Here is a 20178-nt window from a genome sequence, read left to right as displayed (position 1 = left end):
TACAAATTGCTTCTGAGTTAAGCCTACCCGCTCGTGTCAAGCTACTAAGAGGGTGAGCGGGGGTTGACTAAGTGTAAGTCTCCTTTACCTTGACTAGAGTGGGGGTCCTTGCTTGGACATGGGGTAGCCAGACTGCCAACCAAGGATCTAAATTCTAACAGTGAGCTTAAGATGTACCCAGCTCTGGTACAATGTGACAGCTAACTAACATATTTTCTTCCCTATCCCTTCTTATTAAGGAGCTAAGGAATGCACTGTTATTTACTACTTTTTGTGTGGGGAGACCTTTATTTCCTTTGCTGGGGTGCAGTGTGTTTACGTTGGAGCAGCCATGTGAAATAAGTCCATGGCTGTTATCCTGAGCTGAGCCAGAGTATATTAAAATTCTGTACAACTCATTAGGTGTACCTATATCTGTGTGGACTTGCATAATTAATCTTGGTGCACGTTACACCCATTTTTATATCTTGCTAGACTTCTTAGGACAATAGGGAGCGAGATCTCCCTCTAAGGCAGTTGTCCTATATGGGTATAATAAACTGCCACTGTAGAAAAAACAGTATGCCATACTGACTTTACCTATAAGTGTCACTACTATTATAAGGCCTACCCCAGGTCATTGTCTTACCTGCCAAGTGACCCTGTGCTAGGCTACCTGTGTGCAGTTACTGGGTACAGTCACAGTAGTCTCACACACTCTGGCTGCACACGTGTGTTTATGTGTTACTAGTCAAGTGTCCCTTACCCTTCCTGCATCGTAGCAGCCTTATGGTAAAAGGTTGGCACTGGCAGTAAACATGCACGTCCATTTTCCATGTGATTACTGTCGGTCAGTCATGTAGTGAGGCTCATCCAGAGTAAAGAGTCCAAAACCGGGTGAAAAAAATAAATCTGAGAGTAGAAAACGGGCTGAAACCCATTTTGCAACAATAGCCCAAAAGAGTATAATGCAACACCGCATAACAGAACATAAAACAAGCAACATGAGTGAACAATAAGAATGTGGAATGGCTTAATACTAAATAATAAAATAAAATACTTGTACGATAACAAAGATGAAATATCTAAACAATGTCAAAGAAAACTCTCTGCTTAGGCCAATGAAAGCCTAATGTGCTTAGTAACAAAAAAGAAAAATGTTCATTACATCGCAGAAAGGACTGAAATAACTGACAGAGAGGTCGCCCCAATCAGTCGTGCTCCATACATTTTAACAGTGTCTGGCTTATGCGAATTACTGTTCAAGGGCTGGAAGCTTGGGTAGATGAGGCTCTTGCTTTGGTGACCATTGACCCATTGCATGACCCGTTATGACTTTTTTGGCCATTTGGGACCTGGGATCACATTTACTAGGTTTTTCTTGGTGCCACCTCACCTTCTTTTTCCTTTTGCGCCGGAGTGATGGACCATCATAGAGGGAGGAGTTGCCACTGCCATAGTGATGAGGGATATCAAAAATGTTACTTCACGCATGTACAGATATGAGCAATGACAGGGACATGTAAAGAACAGAGGGAGCCATTTAGCCCATGCCAGGCCTCTGAGATGAGCGGAAATTCTTAACTCACAGAGATTTCTTTGCCAGATGTTTACCCGCTGCACACAAGAAGTCTGTTATTCATTTCTTGCACATACTCATTTTAGCTACATAATAAGTTTCAACTTTCTCATTATCTGCAATGTCAATTTGAGTCATTATTACCAAGTTTGGGAAAAATAACAACATACATATAGTAGTTTTTCTATCAAAATGTGTCATAACAACCAAAAATAGGATTATTTGCAGGGAATCACAAGATATGTAGATAAATTCTTCCATCAAATGCATACTTTATATTTGTGTTTTATTCTCCTTATTCATAGTGAAACCTGGACTGTGTCCACCTGAAAGATATGCGTACCCCAAAATAGTGCGCAGTAATTCCACCTACTGTCACCACGATGGAGAATGTCCAACAGATAAGAAGTGCTGCAAGGACAATTTTGATATGATCTGTAAGGTTCCTGCTGCAGGTATGTTAGGTCCCTTTTTTAAAGAGTATTTCACTTGCCTTACCGTCGTGTAATGGGTCACTTCTAAAGGGGCAAATGCGCTATCTTTTTATATTCTGTTGCTTCAAATTACATGCAAATAGCATGCAAAGGAGCATCACTTATATGTAATGGAATATACAAAAGCCTCGTTTAGAAGTGAGATGTAACAGGGCATTCACAAATTGGCACTTTTTCTCCACCTATCTGTTGATTCCCCAGCCTTGTGTAGGGGAGGAATATTATTTTCGTAACATTGGAGTCACCATAATCTGCTGTCAGAAAACTGTTGGGCAGACTTGGTGCTGGTGGCCATGGCATCTGAGGAGCTTCGATATTTAAGGCAATTCCAAGTCACCAGCATTCTCACTAACTGTGATTGCAATGTAAATATTTGTGGTCCTAGACAGTAAGAAGCTCTTTAATGTCCTCCACAGGGTGGTACACAACTCTTTGCATGCAAGGGACCTTTCTGATGTCATTTCTGATGTAATTTCCAAGAATGGACATTCACTTTGAGGGGCTGTTTTCAGATATGACAGTAGTGCTGATAGGTCTGCCTTCCATGTCTACCATAGCATGGCTGAACCTTTGGCATTGATCTGTTTCCCCTGAGGCAACTGAAGCCTAGGATTTAAGGGCTGCTTTGGTGGAAAAAGGCCACAATTGGTGGCTACTCTAAGTATAGCGTGCCGCCCATGGTTGGACTTATGAAGAGAGTAGCTCTGCCACTCTAGTTGTTCGGAAGGTGGTCCTCCAAACTTTGAATGACACCAAAAGTCTTTTTTAGTTGGATAACATCCAGCTACTTGAGATCCTTAGTGTGAGGGGCACTGACAGCTAGCTGTAGTTGTTGTCTTCACTAGGAATCACTCATTCTCATTGTAGAGAGTATTAGTATTCTTAGCTCTGTGTAATTAGCTCACTTCAGAAATATTGATTTTGGAAAGTTCATCATAAATGAAGGTGTGAAATATGGTTCTATCTCACAATATCAAGATCAATAATAATGAAGTTCACATATATCAATTCCACAACATTGACTACCAACATATCCTCATGGTAAGCTCATATGTGCAGGTAAGAAATGTGGTTATTATTTGAGAGAGATGGAAACCCCACTCAAATAATAAACACAATCCTTTTCAGGGTGACCCACAAAAGTCACTAAATACACCAGCGCTTAAACCTCTGGCAGTTTAGCACAAAGCCAAGGCTTTACTTAGAGGGAATGTGTAATGTATTTATGCAGCACTCAAACAGTCATAAAGTGAAAATGCAACACAAGAAAATCTGTTATCTGCAACACAGCACAAGGAAAATCTATTATCTGGTCGCACTAGACTGGGTCAAATTCAGAAGTTCAGGACCTTTACTTAGTCTAAGTCTATGCAGGTAGATGCAGAGTAGTTTGCAAGTGAGATCATTTCCAGCATGAAGCGCAGGTTGGGTATCAGGGATGGTTGCTGCTCAGTGCCAAGATTCTGTTGTACCTGGAGCTCTTCATTTGCGGTCAACCCATATGAAGAGCAGGTCGATGCTGGCGATTCACATTGGCGTGCATCGCAGATGGTCAGCAGGAACAGGAGGTGTCTGTTCGCAGTCGCAAAGAACCAAAAACTTCTGGATTTTCACCTCGAGATCAGGATATGTGAGTTTGACTGATGAGGAGTACCATTTGATGCCAGCCAGGGGTCCAAGACCTGAGGGGCACCTCCTGGGGATCAGGTTTCAGGTAGGCCCAGTTGGTGCTGGTTAGCTGGGCATTTGCAGGGAGGCCTCTGGAAGCTTGTTGTGTCCCCATAGCTCAAACAGGAGGTCAGCCAATTGACCCTTGGAGTTACTTCAGGGGAGTCTGGATTCAAGGGATGCAGGTCCAGTCTTTGTTAATGGGCAGCAACGCAGTCCTTCTTTTGAATTTTCCAAAGGTCCAGAAGTGTTCTGAAGAGAGGTTTCAAAAGTGCCACCTTTATCCCCAGCAGCAGCCTATAGGTAGGGGCTTAATTTGTCTAACTTTCCCCCTTTTTAGGTCGAGCGGTAGCATTCGGCCTGCTGTATACTAAAGTATACAATAGAGTGAGTTCCAGCGTTCTGATTTGTTAGTTGCAGTGTCCTTCAAAAATCCTTGCTTGCTAGTGGTCAGTTTGCCTCTTTGTCCTGCCTTTTTTCACTTTGGGAGCAGCACAAAGTACTGTGTATTTACGCTATGTCCTGCTTATCTCTTCTGTAAGGGACTTTTTTTGGCCTTTGCCTGTTTCACCTCAACAGTGTGGGTTCTTGTTCAGTCCCTCCTTCCCACTAGCTCCCTCTGCAAACATAATAAAAACAGAGGGGGGCTTTTCCAGGGCCAGCTCCTCTCGCTCTCTTCCTCTTGGTATTTTCAGTCTGTCTGGCAATAAAAGTCCAGTCAGTAATTTACAACACTAAGAGCTCCAACTCCAGCAAACATGACACCATTGTATTCCAAATGCTTGTTATTTTGTGCCCTCACAGCCGAACAGTTTTTTTCAACAGGAACTGTAAACACTGCTCCTCCTTCCCGCCCCCCCACATACCATGTTCCCACTACCACCCTTGTTTTACATATGTGGGACCTGACAGAGGAGTTGGTGTAATTCTCCTAAGATCACACAACGCTATAAATCTTGGCTCCACAAGATCGGCATGCCAGCCACAAGACCGCCTCTCACCCGTCTTTGGATGTCTCTATTTCAAAAACAATCTCCTTTCACCCTGGTTCACCCTCCCTTGGCGCACATGTGATTTGCTGCTGTGGAGATGTAACATGCCTTCATGTTTCTCCAGATACTAAGGCGCATGAGTAGTTCATAGTTCCGATTCAGGCATATCTGTTTCTTAAACCCCCAACACCCGCCTAAAGGTAGTGCCCAGCATGAATTGGAGTTAATGATTTTCAAAAGCCGTGTGTAGCTCTCAGCCCTGCCTACCCTCCACCCGTTTTCTTCCTCCAGATCCCCAGGTATTCAGTAAGTAAGCCCTGTTTCTGTTAATAAAAAGCGCCATTCATTCTTGAAAATGAAGCGCTAACCCGCCCTCGAAAGGAGTCTTCCCAGACCTTGCGTAGGGGGTATAGAAGCCGCATCAAATGCTCCCGTGGAGCTTTATTTTGCCCCTCTAATTACCGGCATAATTATAGCCGTGCGAGCCTGTGGGGTGACCGTCGGTGCAGGTTCGGGCTTTTCCGGAGCGAAAAAACAGTGGTGGATGCTCTGAGAATCTGGACACACACAGTAGGAGGAGCGCCAGGAGAAACAGGCTTTAATGAGCTGTAGCGCCTTTGTGCCGGTTCTCAATGGGATCGACGGGTTTGAACTGTATAGCCATCTATGCGTGGCCTGTGCTCTTTAGGGAACTGGGATTTCACAGAGCTGCAGCGAGCGCCTTGTGTCTTGTAGGCAGGCACACAGGTTTCAAAGTGCTGCTGCAGCCTGCATTCAGAGGCCGCTTAGGAATTTACAATGCTAATTGCTCTAACTCGTTTTGTTTTGTTTTTGCTCGTGGGCGCTGCTGTCAAAACATGACAACTTGTTAAAGTTGTGAGAGCCGAGAGATGGCAGCACCCTGCAACAGGTTACTCACAGGCCTCAGATTTCAGCCTCAATCCCCGATATTAGTCTACATCTATTTCAGGCACGCTGTGAAAACTGTAGCTAAGGAGGGCGAGAAAAATAAAGCTGAAACGCTGCCTCAGAAAGTGTGAGCAGCAGGATGTGAAGTATGGGCGTATTTAACAAAGTATGTGTAATACTGCCCTAATGCTGCAGCACGGCAGCTTGACTGTACAAGAACTCAGTCTTTTTCTCTATAGGACAGCCCGCTGAGCCCTGCATTCACACGTTCACTAATCCATCCATTCATCCTTTCATTTCTTACCCGTTCATCCTTCCTTTCACCTGTTAATCTATCATCCATCCTTTGATGTTCACTAATCCATCCATTCATCCTTCCATTTGTCCACCCAGTCATTCTTTCACCCGTTCATCCTTCCTTTCGCCTGTTAATCTATCATCCATCCTTTGGCGTTTACTACTCCATCCATTCATCCTTCCATCTGTTCACCAAGTTTTTCTTTCACCTGTTAATCTATCATCCATCCTTTGACTCCTCATCCTGCCAACCAGCCATTCACCCATATGCATAACAACTAGTCCATCCAATCATCCATCCATCCATCCATTCTTTCACCCTTCGTTCCTTCCATCCATTCTGTTAGTCAGCCTTGCATCTTTCTGCCATCCAGCCATTCAAACTTTCATCCATCCATCCTTACATGTTTCCGTCCATCCGCCCTTTCCCCATTGATTTTTCCATCCTCCTATCTTTCACCTTTTTTCACTTTCTCTTTTTCACCCTTCTATCTTTTTAGCCCTCTGTCCTTTTCACTTTTTCCTTTTTGTTCTCTTTTTATTTCTTCTTTACTGCCTAGCCCTTTCTCACTATTTACCTGTTGCTCTCTCTCTTGCCCTTTTATACATTTTCATCATTTCTCTTTATCTACTTCACTGTACTTGGCTCACTGGCAGCGCTGACCCCTATGCGCCTCAGTTCAACTTTTATCTATAGATGTGATGTCAGAATAGACCCATAAATAAACAATTAGCATTTTAGTGAGGCCTAGTTTAGCAGCCCATTGTGCTCGACACTGTAGCTGCTAGAGCGGGGGATCACATCACCAACGCGCTACAACAACATGTTATTCTCAACGCATTAACACTGAAGAATTAAATTCCCTGTGAGATTTGAACCTCTGTCTCTCAGGCACTGACACACACACACACACACACACACACACACACACACACACACACACATCTTGCCTAACAAAGAGTTATCCTGGTACCAAACTGAACAAAGTGACCACATTTTCTTGAAAAAATGCTCCAAGCCAAATTTGGGCTCCTACCATCACTCAAAGCACTTCCAAAATGGCACCAACTTATGAACAACAATGAGTGCAGGTTTTGCCAACAACCGCAGGAAGGCTTCCTGCATATATTATGCATCTCTCCAGTTTTGGCGCAAAATCTATCTTCGAAATACCTTTAATTCAAACAGCATCAGGTCTTGTCACCAAGCAATCCTGATCTGCAGGAAAGGGCTGACACCACAAACCATGGTATGTTTTTCCAAAGTTCTTTCAAAAGCGGATTCTCTTATTAAACCAACCACAAATCAATCTTCAGGAATCATGATGGAGTTCTTACAAAACCTACTTCCATAATTGGTTTCCCACCTCCATCATTTAAAACTTGACAAATGAGAAGTACACTGCACTTTAGCATCTTATTGTGTAATTAATGAACGACAAAGAAATGAGTGTTGGCCCTTGTGACAAAATAAACGGACGATTTAAGAATGCATGCCGCTAGGATCTGCGTGGGGCAGGTGGCACACACCCCTCTTTGCATACCTTCTAAAGAGGAAGCATTGCACTGCATTTCTTTTGCTTCTTTTGGATATGGACCAGGACAATTACGGGTAAACTGCAGTTTTAGATTGAGCTCATTTCTGTTGGAATCTATGTGTGGGCTTTTAACCACGTCCACCTTACACCCATCACTATCACTTGTTCATGGGCTTGCCTTTCAGAAATCCTTTGTTATCATTGGTAAATGCTTTACGTTTGTGCCTGCTTGGGGCGGTTTGGTTACCGTCTTGGATATCACCCCGTTACATCGATAATCACACATTTGCTGATACGTTTGACTGTGAGCAAACTTCCTTTTCCTTTTGTGTCTCTCCTTTGCACTCAGGCTCATGGTGGCCCTGGCACTTTGAGTCGGCTTGCTTCTGTCAACTGTTTTACTTTTCATTTTCAAATTAAGTGCCAAGAAAAGTCCAGTTAGGAATTTACAACGTTAACAGCGCTAACTCGAGCAAATGCGAGACCCATTGTATTGCAAATGCTTGTCTTGGCTCCCTAAACTGTCTAGGGTAACAAATGGCAACCAGGCCAGGATATCAGTTGCATTTGTCAGTAGCAGAGCAGGCAGCCCTTTAAAATCATCAGGAAAGGGTTGGTCAAGCCCCGAGGCTACCCTTTGAAGCCGAGGAAGGGCTAAGTGCAACTCCCAATGACATCCTGCTCAGGAGAGCAACACCCTGCCCACCACCCAGGGCCTTTTTGTCCCCATGTCTGGAAGCAATGTACCAAACCCTGCAGGAGACCATTCATAACTTTATGACCCTGTAAACTGGCAGAAAGGCACATTTGGTTTAGGGAGAAAAAGGCCAACTGGCATGTTCAGAGTAGTAGGTTAAAATCCAACTTTACCTTTAAAAAGAGCATTTAAATTACATTTCATTTGAGTGGAAGAAGCATTTCTCATTCTGTTGCCAGACTAGGGTGATAACCTATTAATGTAACAAGTAAACCAGCTGCTTATGGGGGAGATAGCCCTACAGCACTGAAAAATGACTTCAGGAGATTTTCCCTGTCAGGACGTGTGAAACTCAAATACAGGTGACCTGCTTTTTAAATACCAGGCACCCTGCCATAGGAGTGGCTAGGGCTTACCTTATGGGTGGCTGATAAGTATTTAAAAAACAATTAGGCCTTGAAAAGGTTTATTTTGCCAAGTCGAAGTGGCAATTTAAAACTGCACCACAGGCAGCAGTGGTAGGCCTTTGACATGTTTTGCAGTGCCGATTTAATAGATGACTCATCTGGTGCTGCTGGTTTCACTTATTGCATTTAACTTACAGGCGCTGGGCACCGGTAGCACCATTTTCTAGGGACCTATAAGTAAATTAATTGTGCCAACTAGGTGGTTGCCAGTTTTAACATGCATAAGGGAGAGAGCACAAGCACCTTACCACTGCTTAGCAGATATTATATTGTTCTTCAAATAAAAAAAATACTTACAAAATGCAAGCTATACAACAGAAAAGTGCAGACAATGCAGTGCTGGTTTAGGTGAATATGTAGAAGAGTGATGGAAAATACACTGTACATATCCCTGGTTATCTTAAGTGTGGAGCACAGTTCGCATTGGAGGATTATATTTATTCTTTATACTCTCCAAGAGGGTGTCAACATTTCGACCCAATCTGAATTGAAGGGTCACATCAAGACCAATGTCATTGGTCTAAAGCTCCTAGAATCATGGAGACAGGGGGCTGATTCACAAAAGTAAACGTAGACCTGCAGTCTAACGTTAGTCCTAAAGTCTATCTTTAGACCTGGAGTATAAGTTTAGACCTAAAATCTAACTTTAGACTTGAAAGTCCAACTTTAGACCTAAAGTGTAACTTTAGACTTGAAGTCTAAACTTCAGGAGGCTGACGTCAATGAGCCACTGTGCTTCTGAACTAAATTAAGTGTCTCACATTTATCTTTCAGTAGCTCTGTATGTTCCCAATTAAAATACATCAACCCCACCTAGGAAGCCAGATGGTGATTCATTCAATAATATGTCTCAGTCAGTTGTTTTTATGAATGTAGAGTCTGGCTCAGACTACTTGTTTCAATTAGACCTGTCAGCGGTTCTTGTTTAAGGATATACAGGAGTATATCTCTGGAACTGCTCTACATGGCAATTCTATAATGCTCTTTCTCTACAGTTCTTTGGTGCTGGGCACTTGACCACACATCTTAGACTTGTTAAAGGGTCACCCTAGACAAGCTGAGGAAAGGAGGGCAAGACTTGCTGTAGGGAACAGCTGAAGCTGTGCCATTCTTGGAGGTGATCACAGAAAACACTGAACCCATGACATTTTTGACCGTACAGAGAAATAAAGCCAATGAGTACGAGATCTCACTGACTATGCATGGGTGCTTGAAACACTGTCACTGCGGGAAATACGATAAATGCATACAGAGAGAGAGGGAGAGAGCCATGTAGGACTCGCTCATTGAGCTGTCACTTACTACCTAGCTGGAAGGAATATTGGAATGATTTCCCTTTCCTAGTTTTTTTTTTAATGTTTAAGCTGCAGCAAAAATAAGATGAAGGCCACATCATTTTTACAATTCAAAATTTCTGTGAACCCTACTATATCAAAGGAGATAAAGATGGAAACTAAACATATCACAGAAAAACAAACTGTCTTTTCACTGGATAACATGGGCTTCAATTCAAGTTCACCTCTTTGGCTTCCGACATGCTTGGGTAGTAGTGGCACCATTTTCGCCACACCATACAATCTATGCTTCAACTCTATATTAGAGAGTATTATTTGCCTATTGTGGTATCCACTGCAGTTGTGGAAGTTGCCTTGTGTTAAAAAGAGGTTGTTTGTTTCTGGCTCAACCCCTGACCTAGCAAGGTGGGATATGTCTCTCTCTATTCCTAGTCTCTTTCTGTCAAAGCCCCTCAGGAAACATATAGGTTCTAATAATGTACCCCCAAATTAAGGGCACATTTCTATGATCCATCTTCAAAGAGACTATTTTTTGGCAATGTCCTATCCATTCACTTTTTAACTATGCCCTGAATCTGTAACCTTCTCATTTCCTTTCTCTATAGCATTTCTACATCCTTTTACACACTCTCTGACCACCTCTAATCCAGGAAATAAGACATGTAAAGTACACATTGGACTTCATTATCATGTCACCCCAGTAAACATCCAAATTCTTTGCATTGTAGAAGGTGTACTCAACTGTCACTACAGGCACCTCTTTGCCAAAATGTAAATTCCTTCTTTTCAAATAAACCCCCTCGCTCCTATAAGCTTTCATGCCCAAAATAGAAGAGCCCATTCCACAAGGGTTCAATTCCCAACTTTTGTTTCTTGACAGTCTTTGGCGAGGCCTAGGATGACATTTTCCATAAGCATTCTTTCTGAAGCAGAATGGATGGCAGCCCCCATGACCTCTGCACATCCTGGAACTAGGTTGAGCAATCTTGGGGATGATGGATCAAAATCTCAACTGTGCCTGTGCCTGTGGCATGGCACAGGCGCCCATTGCTGCCATATTTCTGGTATGTATATGTGTGTGAATGGTCTAAGATGCCCACCTAAAGTTTGGAGGAAACTGAAAATTCTAAAGTTTCTACACAAGACTCTGAATCCATTCAGGAAAGACAGGTCTGATGACAAGGGAGGAGTTAGAACTTGTCATCAGTCCCAACATTATTTCTCTCACATCAGACGAGTGATGAGTGAAAGCTCACTTATTCACAGATGACTTGAAGACATCTTTTGAATACCTTGGTCAAGTCATCTTAAACTTGCTCTCTAGTCCTCAATGTCTGATTCCTGCATGGGCAGTGAGGAATCAATGAATACATTTCCCACCAGTCTTGTCAAATTCTATATAAGATACCTGGGTTCTGAAGAATGTCAAACATGGTACTCTAAACATTTCTGATCCTGTAACCATTTACAGGTGGACAATGAATCTGTGGCCTGATGAATGAGCTCAGAAGGTTGAGTCTCTTGACAAATATAGTGGAGCTTTTGGAAAAAGAGAAGTAATTATGAGCTTGTACAGTGGGAAGAATCTGGCAGCATGGGCATCCACAGAAATTCTTTCTGTGGGGAGCATATTTATGTCAGGAGAAGCATAATTTTAACATCATCCATCGTGAGGCAGCGTAACACTACGGCGGCCGTAGTGTTATGCTGCCCTGTGAGCCTGCACACTAGGCTATACTTAAATCCTGAGGGGGGAGGAGAAGGAGGAGGAGGAGCAAGCGCCCCCTCTGCAGACACCCATATCTGGGAGTAAATTCAATTGCCTTTGCTGTGCAAATGTCTGTTTCATTATACTATCACATGGGTAAACAGGTTCTTGCAGACAAACACATTTTTGATAACAATGCTATAGAGAATATTAACATTTCTGTTATTCTTTCATGGCAACTGTATGTCATCAGTAGAAATGTATGAGCCCTATCTGCTCTGTATTAGTGAGGGCATTCAATGAGGTGTTTAGAGAATTCTTTGTCAGCTGAATTTCAGGCACTATGTTTCATCCTCAAAACTCCTCTCACAGGAGTTTCACTTAAGTCTTGGTACTCACATTGACTTTTTGTCATGAGAGAACATATTGGTATAGCCATAGTAAAATGATTGTCTCACACACAGGGAGTCTTGGATCATGGTGATTAACAGATGGTATCTTCAGTATTGCAGAGACATAGGTTCCTCCTAAATCATTGCAATTGTCAGCTGACCCTGGTTCATTATCTAAACTTTTCACAGATGTAGCTCAAGATGTTTCTCAGAGCATTTTTTATGCCTGGGGATTGATCTTCAAGAAAGAGTGTTGAGCTTGTTTTAGATGGAGATGACCTTAGCCAAAGTCTAGGTCGTGGTGCAGGGGGCATAGTAGTCATACCAGTGGGTTTCTTTGGCTAAATTAGTTTTGCTAGCTAATTTGGATGCAATTGTTAGCATGGTTTTAGCACTTAGAGTCTTCAGAGTAGTCTGGGCAAGACTGGAACTGGATCCTTCTTCAGTTCTGCTCAGGACTGTGATTCAATACATGACAGTGACAGACTCAACACTACTTTGATGTGTTTTTCTTAGCCGTCCTTCAGTGGTGGTGATTACACCTCAAAACAGTTGGAGATGAGTTGGGTGCCCTATGATAACTTCACCTCACTCATGGCTGGGGTACCTGGGGAAGAATCTTCATTCTTCCAATTTGATTGGATTGAAAGTAGCCCTAAAGGCCCTAGTAGTGTATGCACAGGTATCACTAATAGAGTTGTTTTGATGGGCGATATGGTTAGTGAGATGTATGTGAAAAAGATAGATTCCTAGACAGAGAAGCATCTGCTGCCATGCTCAGTGGTCCATATCATAAAATAGACAAGGCTATGATGTATCCAGCCCTTCCATCCTTCTCTGTCAAGCAGCTGATGATTCTGCAGTTGAAGCTGTTAGGGATAGGCTTCAGCAGCTAAGATGCACTAGAGGAGTATCTTCTTCCATGGGGATTACCCTTTGTACATCTACTATACTCTTATGGTATCACTATTGGGCTTCCTGTCAGTGCTGATGACAGAATATAATGGATTATGCACTGGTAAAGGTAGGTAAAGTGCATACTTCTATTTCTGAAGGATGGATTTGGCCTGGGTCCCTCTACAGCATCTTAGGAGGTTCAGTGTGTGCAGTGTGGGCTTTCTGGGAACCAATGTGTATTTTAGCAGTAGCAGTTGCTCTGGGTAATCACTTTCAGAAGGTGTTTTATAATTCATGACTGGGTGGTAGACATGTGACTCTAGAACAGAGTCACCTGGCTGTACCACAGAATGTGCAATTGGAATTTAGGTAAGAGCTTTCCCAAATGTTTATGATTGTAATGTTTTATTTCTAGTGTTGATCAAATTTGTCAGATGTCTGTAGTGGTTTAGAGATGTACAGTGTTGAGCTCATAATTTGATTGTAATCTTGGACAGGTTTAGGCTTTGAAGAGGGTAAAAGTTTCTTGCCAGTCTCTTTTACTGTGAACTGCCTTCTTTGTCAGAATCCACATATTGTGAGGCATAGGTAGGCTAAGCGACTCAATTTTACATGATCAGCTGAAATTTAGCTGGATTGATCTGCATCATACTGTCTGGGCAATCATTTATCCATGATGTTTGGCACTGCAGGCCGGAGTGAGAAGTTTTTAATGTCATGTTTGAGCGGATGAGTCAAAAAGGCCTTTTCTCCTGCCTTTGAGAAAACAAGTAAGGCACTTCCTGAGACTCATTGAGGAAGAAGAATTACAGCTTATTCTCCAGATGCACGTGGTTTATCTCTGTCAAATGTTTGATGGTTTGTCATGTTGGCTACTCTTATTTCCTGTTACTGCCTGATTCTGGACTTTCATGCAGGGATCCCATTTTCTGGCTCTTGTTTTGTAGACCAGCAAGCCCCTGTTTTGAGGTGTGCTGTTTCTATGGGTTTGAAGTTTTATATATGAAAATAAGTTTGTTTCCCTTTAATCATTGAGTTGTAAGGGTCAGATCAAGCTGAGCATCAGGCCGTATTAATGCTCACATGGTATACTGTCAAAGATCATATATAGCTGGGTGGTAGAAGTTGATGAGGTGATAAGGCTCTGATTTCTTACTGTAATGTTCATTAGCATGATTTTCCCCTCCTCGTCCCACCCCTAATGACCGTCCCTCCCTGGTGTTCCTTTCCAGGATAACTTGCAGCATACTGGTTTGTTGGTGAGAGCAATGCCCTTCACGTTCCCTTCCCTTGAGAGAAGAATGATCTAAGGTAAATCAGCGGTGTGAGGAAAGGTAGAGTGGTAGTATTGATAACAGGGGGTCCAGGACCAGGGCATACACCTCAGATACTGTAACAAGTTCAAGATGAGGAAGGGAGAATTGGAATAATGACAATAACGGGTAAGTGATTGAAACATTCTAGACCAGCAACTAATAAACCAATTGATCAGAATTACATTCTCTTCTTGCAGTGTGTTCCTCCTGGCCGTTCTTGTGCATTCAGCTATTATGCAACTGAGGGTCTCCTCTTTTTACATGTGCTTCATTCATTCACTTTTCCAGACAGACCTGGTACTTGCCCAGCTGAGGGCCACAGAACCGAGAGAAAGGAGGACTTCTGCACTTCAGACAGTGAATGCACAAATGGCAGTAAGTGCTGCTTCATCAATGGACAGAAAACCTGTTATCCAACTGTGGGAGGTAGGTGTTGCACAAGTTACCGCTTTGCCATCAGGTTTTGAGGTTTGTAAACAGAAAGATACAGACACTGATCTAATAGTAAACGGTGTGCTGAACCATTTGTAATATACGAAAAGAACCACTGTGCCAAAATACAGGAATCCTGCATTCGGGTTATCTGCACGTGAGTCTATAATTGAATATGCACAGGTGGAATTCTCTTATGGTTCCTTTTTTAGCTAAGCTACACTTAGGTTGCTATTCAAGAGCTAAATTCAGATCCCTTCGCAAATTGCGATACACTTCAGTTTTCCCGTATAACTTTAGCAGGTCAAACCTGCTGATGGTTATCATCAGAAAAGGCCTATAGAAAATGGCGAAACGGAGAATTTTAGGGTTTGATTTAGATACTGGCGGACGGGTTATTGTGTCACAACGGCGACGTATATCCTGTCCACCGAAATTGAGATTTTCCTAGCCTTGGTGTCTGAAAGGCTAGATTTTATTAAAGACACGGAGGCGAGTATTATGCAGTCTTTTCTTGCTTTAATTACGAACAGCAGCCAAGCAAGAACTACAGTACCCAGAAACAAAAGAACTACAAAATGACCTCATAGTGTAGTAACCAATGGGATATCACAATGCACTACTAATATCTTAACTGCGAACAACAAGTCCTCTTTTCTTGATGCGAACTAAAGAGGAGAAGTAACCAAAATAATCACATAGAACATAAAAACCAAAGTCATAAAGTCCATGCAACTACCTCGAAGATGACGGAGACCGAAGGACGACTGGAAGGTATAGTCGATGTCGCACAAATCCAAGCTTGGTAAGAGACGTTGGTGTGTATCACGCTGAGCCAACACCGGAAGAGGGAGTTGGTACTGAAAGAGAGAAACAGGGCGGGTTAAATCGTGGTGGGATAATACTCGCCTCCGTGTCTTTAATAAAATCTAGCCTTTCAGACACCAAGGCTAGGAAAATCTCAATTTTATTACAAGACCGGAGGCTCCTATTATGCATGTTCAAAGCATTGCAATCACAGAATCTGAGACATGAGAAATCGGTTTACAATAAAAAGTTCTAAACGTATTTTCATTCGACCAGTCTGCAGATCTGAGAATATCCTGTAAAGAGGAACCTGCCCAAAAAGCACGAGAGGCCATAGCCCCCCTGGCCGAATGGGCACCAAAGGCACTAATATCAATGCCAGCAAGGGACATAACCCATTTAACCCAACGAGCCAGGGTAGGGGAAGACACAGGAAGGTGAGGTTTCTGAAAGGAAATAAGTAGTTGGGATGAAGAGGACGATCTCAAATCTGCAGTACGGGTTACATAAGTTTTTAAGCAATTTGCAACACATATATTGGGTTGAGAGGGAAAATATGGATAATTAATACTAGACAAGTTAGTTTTTGTACGTTTTTTGATCTGAAACGAAACACCAAGGGGAGAAAAGAAAAAGGAAGTAACATCCAGTGCTCTAACATCTGAGATCCGCTTGATAGAAACTAAACATAAAAGCATGGTTAACTTAGCCGAAAGCTGTTTGAGAGATAATAATTCATTATCAGGCCACGAGGTAAGAAAACGCAACACCAGAGTAACATCCCACATAACATTATATTTAGGAGACGGTGTATTAACGTATCTTACTCCCTTTAACAATTGACAGACCAGGGGATGCTCTCCAACTGGCCTACCATCAACTCTTTGATGCTCCGCAGAAATGGCAGATCTATACAAATTAATAGTGCGATAAGCCTTACCTTGAGAAGCCAAAGAAGCCAAAAAATTTACAATTAATACTACATTCGCTGAAAAGGGATCTGAATTCCTGTCCAGGCACCAGCTGCACCAAAGGGACCAAGCTGACTTATAGGCCCTGGAAGTTCCCGGGGCTCTGGCCTGTTGGATAAATTTAACAGCGTCCTCCGAAATTCCTGGGACTCCCCAGGACGACCCGAAACTTTCCAAGCTATGAGGAACAGGGATCCGTCGAGAATCAACTGATGTTGATGGCCCTGAGGATTCAAGAGGAGATCGGGAAATTGGGGCAGCCAAAGAGGCGGAGCGATCGCCAGCTCTAATAGAGTCGGATACCACGGTTGGGTCTGCCAGAAAGGAGTTACAATCACCAGAATAGACCGTTGCCTGCGCACCTGAGCGAGGACTCTGGGGATGAGAAGGAAAGGGGGAAAAGCATATAGAAGGGAAGTCGGCCAAATCTGAAGAAAGGCATCTGTGGCCAGGGCTTGTGGATCTGGCCTCCAACTGAAATATGAAGGAAGGTGAGAATTGAGGCGAGAAGCAAACAGATCTATAGACATTTCTCCAAAGACAAAAGAAAGGTGACTGAACACTGAAGGGTGCAGTTGCCAATCGCTGGAATCGTGAAGGTGTCTGGAATACCCAATCCGCTACTGTATTGAATCTGCCTGGCAGGAAAACCGCCTTGACTGAAATCCGACGAGGCAGACAATATTCCCAAAGATGTTTTGCCAGAGAGGAGAGTATCTTTGACCTGGTACCTCCTAGGTGATTGATGTATCTGACCGCGGACAAATTGTCCATCCTGAGAAGGATGGTGCAACTTACCCTGTTCTTTGCAAAAGTGCGGATGGCAAAGGAACCTGCAAGCATCTCTAAACTGTTGATGTGCAAGAAGGACTCCTTCAGAGACCATGCGCCCCCAGTCGAGAACTGACCACATCTCGCGCCCCAACCCGTCCGACTTGCATCGGATTCTAATACAAGATCTGGGGCGGCAGAGAAGATAGTTCTGCCGTTCCAGGCATCTGGATGGGTTAGCCACCACTGAAGCTCTTCTTTGGATTCGGCATCTAAGACCAAGGGATCCGAATAAGCGAGACCCTTGTGAAGATGACGTATTTTGAGCCGTTGCAGGGCTCGATAATGTAAAGGACCTGGGAAGATTGCCTGAATGGAAGAAGCTAACAGACCTACCAGGCGTGCCAGATTTCTGAGAGAGATCTGCGGAAGGGAAAGGGAGTGGCGAATCTCCTTCTTGATCAATGAAACCTTGTGTTGCGGGAGCTGCAACACCGATAGAGTGGTATCTATTCGAAAACCGAGAAACTCCAAAGATTGAGTCGGAACTAAAACCGACTTTTGCACATTGATGAGAAAACCTAAATCGCGAAGGAGGTTTAGACACAGTTGAAGATGATCTAGAAGTAGATTTTTGTCCTGTGCCATCAAAAGGAAGTCGTCCAAATAGAGAATTAAACGCACCCCGTGAGACCGGAGAAAGGCTGCGACGGGTTTGAGAATCTTGGTGAAACACCAAGGAGCGGAAGAAAGGCCGAAGGGAAGAACTCGAAAGTGGTAAAAAGAGTCCTGCCATTGGAATTGAAGAAACTTCCTGTGTGAATGATGAATTGGGACTGTGAGATAGGCGTCTTGCAGATCCAGTCTGACTAGCCAATCTCGGTGAAGCAGAATGTCCCTGAGATGGAGAATAGTCTCCATCTTGAAGTGACAATAGATTATAAAATTGTTGAAAGCCTTGAGATTCAACACCAGACGAAATTTGTGATTCTTCTTCTGAACTAGAAAGATGGTGCTGAGGAAGCCCGAAGAGTCGAATTGAACAGGCTCTATTGCGCACTTGGCCAGGAGAGATTGGATTTCGACGCGCAAAAGCTCGTTTTGCTCTTGGGAAAAAACTAGTGGTATAGGGACGCGACTCTGAACTGGCATCTGATAGAATTCTAACTGGTACCCTTGAACAGATTGAATCACCCAGGGATCTGAGGTGAGAGAACGCCATGAATCGAGACACAGAGCTAATCTGCCCCCTACAGGAGGAAGGCCAGAAGCGGAAATACTTACCGGAGGTTTGGTCTCCCCTGCTGGAGTAACCTCTGGACCGGTAGCCTCTTGAACGACGGGGATAGAACCTCGGTTTGTATCCTGAATAGGATTCAGGTTGAGATTGCTGGTTGAAGGAGTCTCTGTTGGAATATTGATTCCTGATGGAGCGGCCGGCAAAGCGACTCCTGCCTTTGCCGGCCCTGGCAAAAACCCGAGACGAAAAAAAATTCTTCATCGAAAGCTGGGCCTTATCCAGAGAGGCAAAGGTGGACACATATTTGCCCAAATCTTTAATAAAAGAATCTCCAAATAACAGGCCTTTGGCCAAAGGACCCTCATCTTTTGAGGCCAGAGAAGTTAATTTGGGATCGATCTTTAAAAGCAGACTCTTCCTCCTTTCAATCGAAAGTTGAGTGTTGGCGTTCCCCAGCATACAAATAGCACATTGCGCCCAGTTTGAAAGGACCTCCGGATCAATAGGGTTACTATCCATTTTTGCTTCTTCCGCCAAATCAAAAATTCTGGTGAGAGGGCCCACCAAATCAAGAAGCTTGTCCTGGCAACCCGACCAGGCTCTATCCACGCCCTTTTTGGGATCCTTGCCGAATTTTGAGAAGAACATCAGCATGTTAGGATCAATTACCGGAGTTGCTGTTATATTATCCGGAAGAGAGGGACGAGGACACTCTGACTTGAGTTTATTACGAGCGGCCTTATCCAGAGGGTGACGTAAAAAGAAAGAAACATAATCCGCCACATGCTCTGATGGGTACCACTCCTTTGAATTTGGATGGACCATGAAGGAGGGATCAAATAAGGGTTCACCAGCATGGTCGACTAAATCGTGAGACACTAGGTGTACGTCACCACCGTCAGGAGGAGAAATTCTACGCCTTTTCTCCAGAGGCCCATAAGAAACTGGATCTTCTGATCCGTCCACATCGCCCTCATGGCTGGAAACATTATCATCGTCATCCGTGTCTCTTAACTGCGAAATATATAAAGGAGAAGGAGGGGGACCCGATTTATAGACCTCTCGGGTGGAAGGACCAGAGGAAACGCCTTTGGACGTCATTGGGAGAGTGGTTGCACGTTTCCTGCTCTTATTAAGAGGCAATTTGGAAGAAGACATCATCTTTGAAACCGAGGCTTCAAAATTTTTTGGTAACCTCAGACATGGAAACTGAGACTGCCTGCTGTACAGAGTCCCTTATGAAGGACTTCAAACTCTCCTGAAACACCTGGGAATCCTCTTCCCCAGCCATAATGTCAAAACACACTGGTCACCGAAGGGTTAATTTTCTGAGGAAAAAGAAAAAGGAGTGTCTGAAGGGGCGGGACCGAGCCAAGGGAGGCGGTTCAATGCAGTCGAAGTCGACTGACAGACGAAGTCGATGCCAAAGGAGGCAAAGTGAGCCAATTATGCTCAAATAGCAAGCAAACCCGGTCGGAAATAAAGACGCGACGCGAGTATCAGCTGACAAGGTATGCCGGCCCAAAGAATGTGAGGAATGCTACGCGTGCGCTGAAAGGAATGCGACGCGCTCGAGCGCGCGTCCTCAACGGCCGAAGACGGCCGTTGAGAGACGCTGTGTCTCAAGGACAGAAAAAAGGACGCGCGTTCCCTTATAATAACCGCGCGCTAAACACACAAGTTTCACAATGCAATGGTAATATAGAAAAGCACAATAAACAACCGAGCA

The 20178-nt window shown here is 43.6% G+C and overlaps 1 protein-coding gene across 2 annotated transcripts in view; it reads left to right on the top strand.

The window, feature by feature from the left end:
• WFDC3 (WAP four-disulfide core domain 3) overlaps positions 1 to 20178 on the top strand; it is a 271764-nt gene that overhangs the window by 22338 nt on the left and 229248 nt on the right. The window contains exons 2-3 of one of the 2 annotated variants that reach the window (XM_069243494.1): positions 1864 to 2013; positions 14517 to 14654. In XM_069243494.1, the coding sequence (XP_069099595.1) occupies positions 1864 to 2013; positions 14517 to 14654 (288 nt within the window). The remainder of the gene's footprint in view (positions 1 to 1863; positions 2014 to 14516; positions 14655 to 20178) is intronic. The other variant, XM_069243495.1, reaches the window with a different exon arrangement.

Source organism: Pleurodeles waltl, chromosome 7, assembly GCF_031143425.1.
Source record: "Pleurodeles waltl isolate 20211129_DDA chromosome 7, aPleWal1.hap1.20221129, whole genome shotgun sequence".
Classification (NCBI taxonomy): Eukaryota; Metazoa; Chordata; class Amphibia; order Caudata; family Salamandridae; genus Pleurodeles; species Pleurodeles waltl.
The sequence above is the reverse complement of the archived record's forward strand: the minus strand, read 5'-3'. Positions and strand labels throughout refer to the sequence as shown.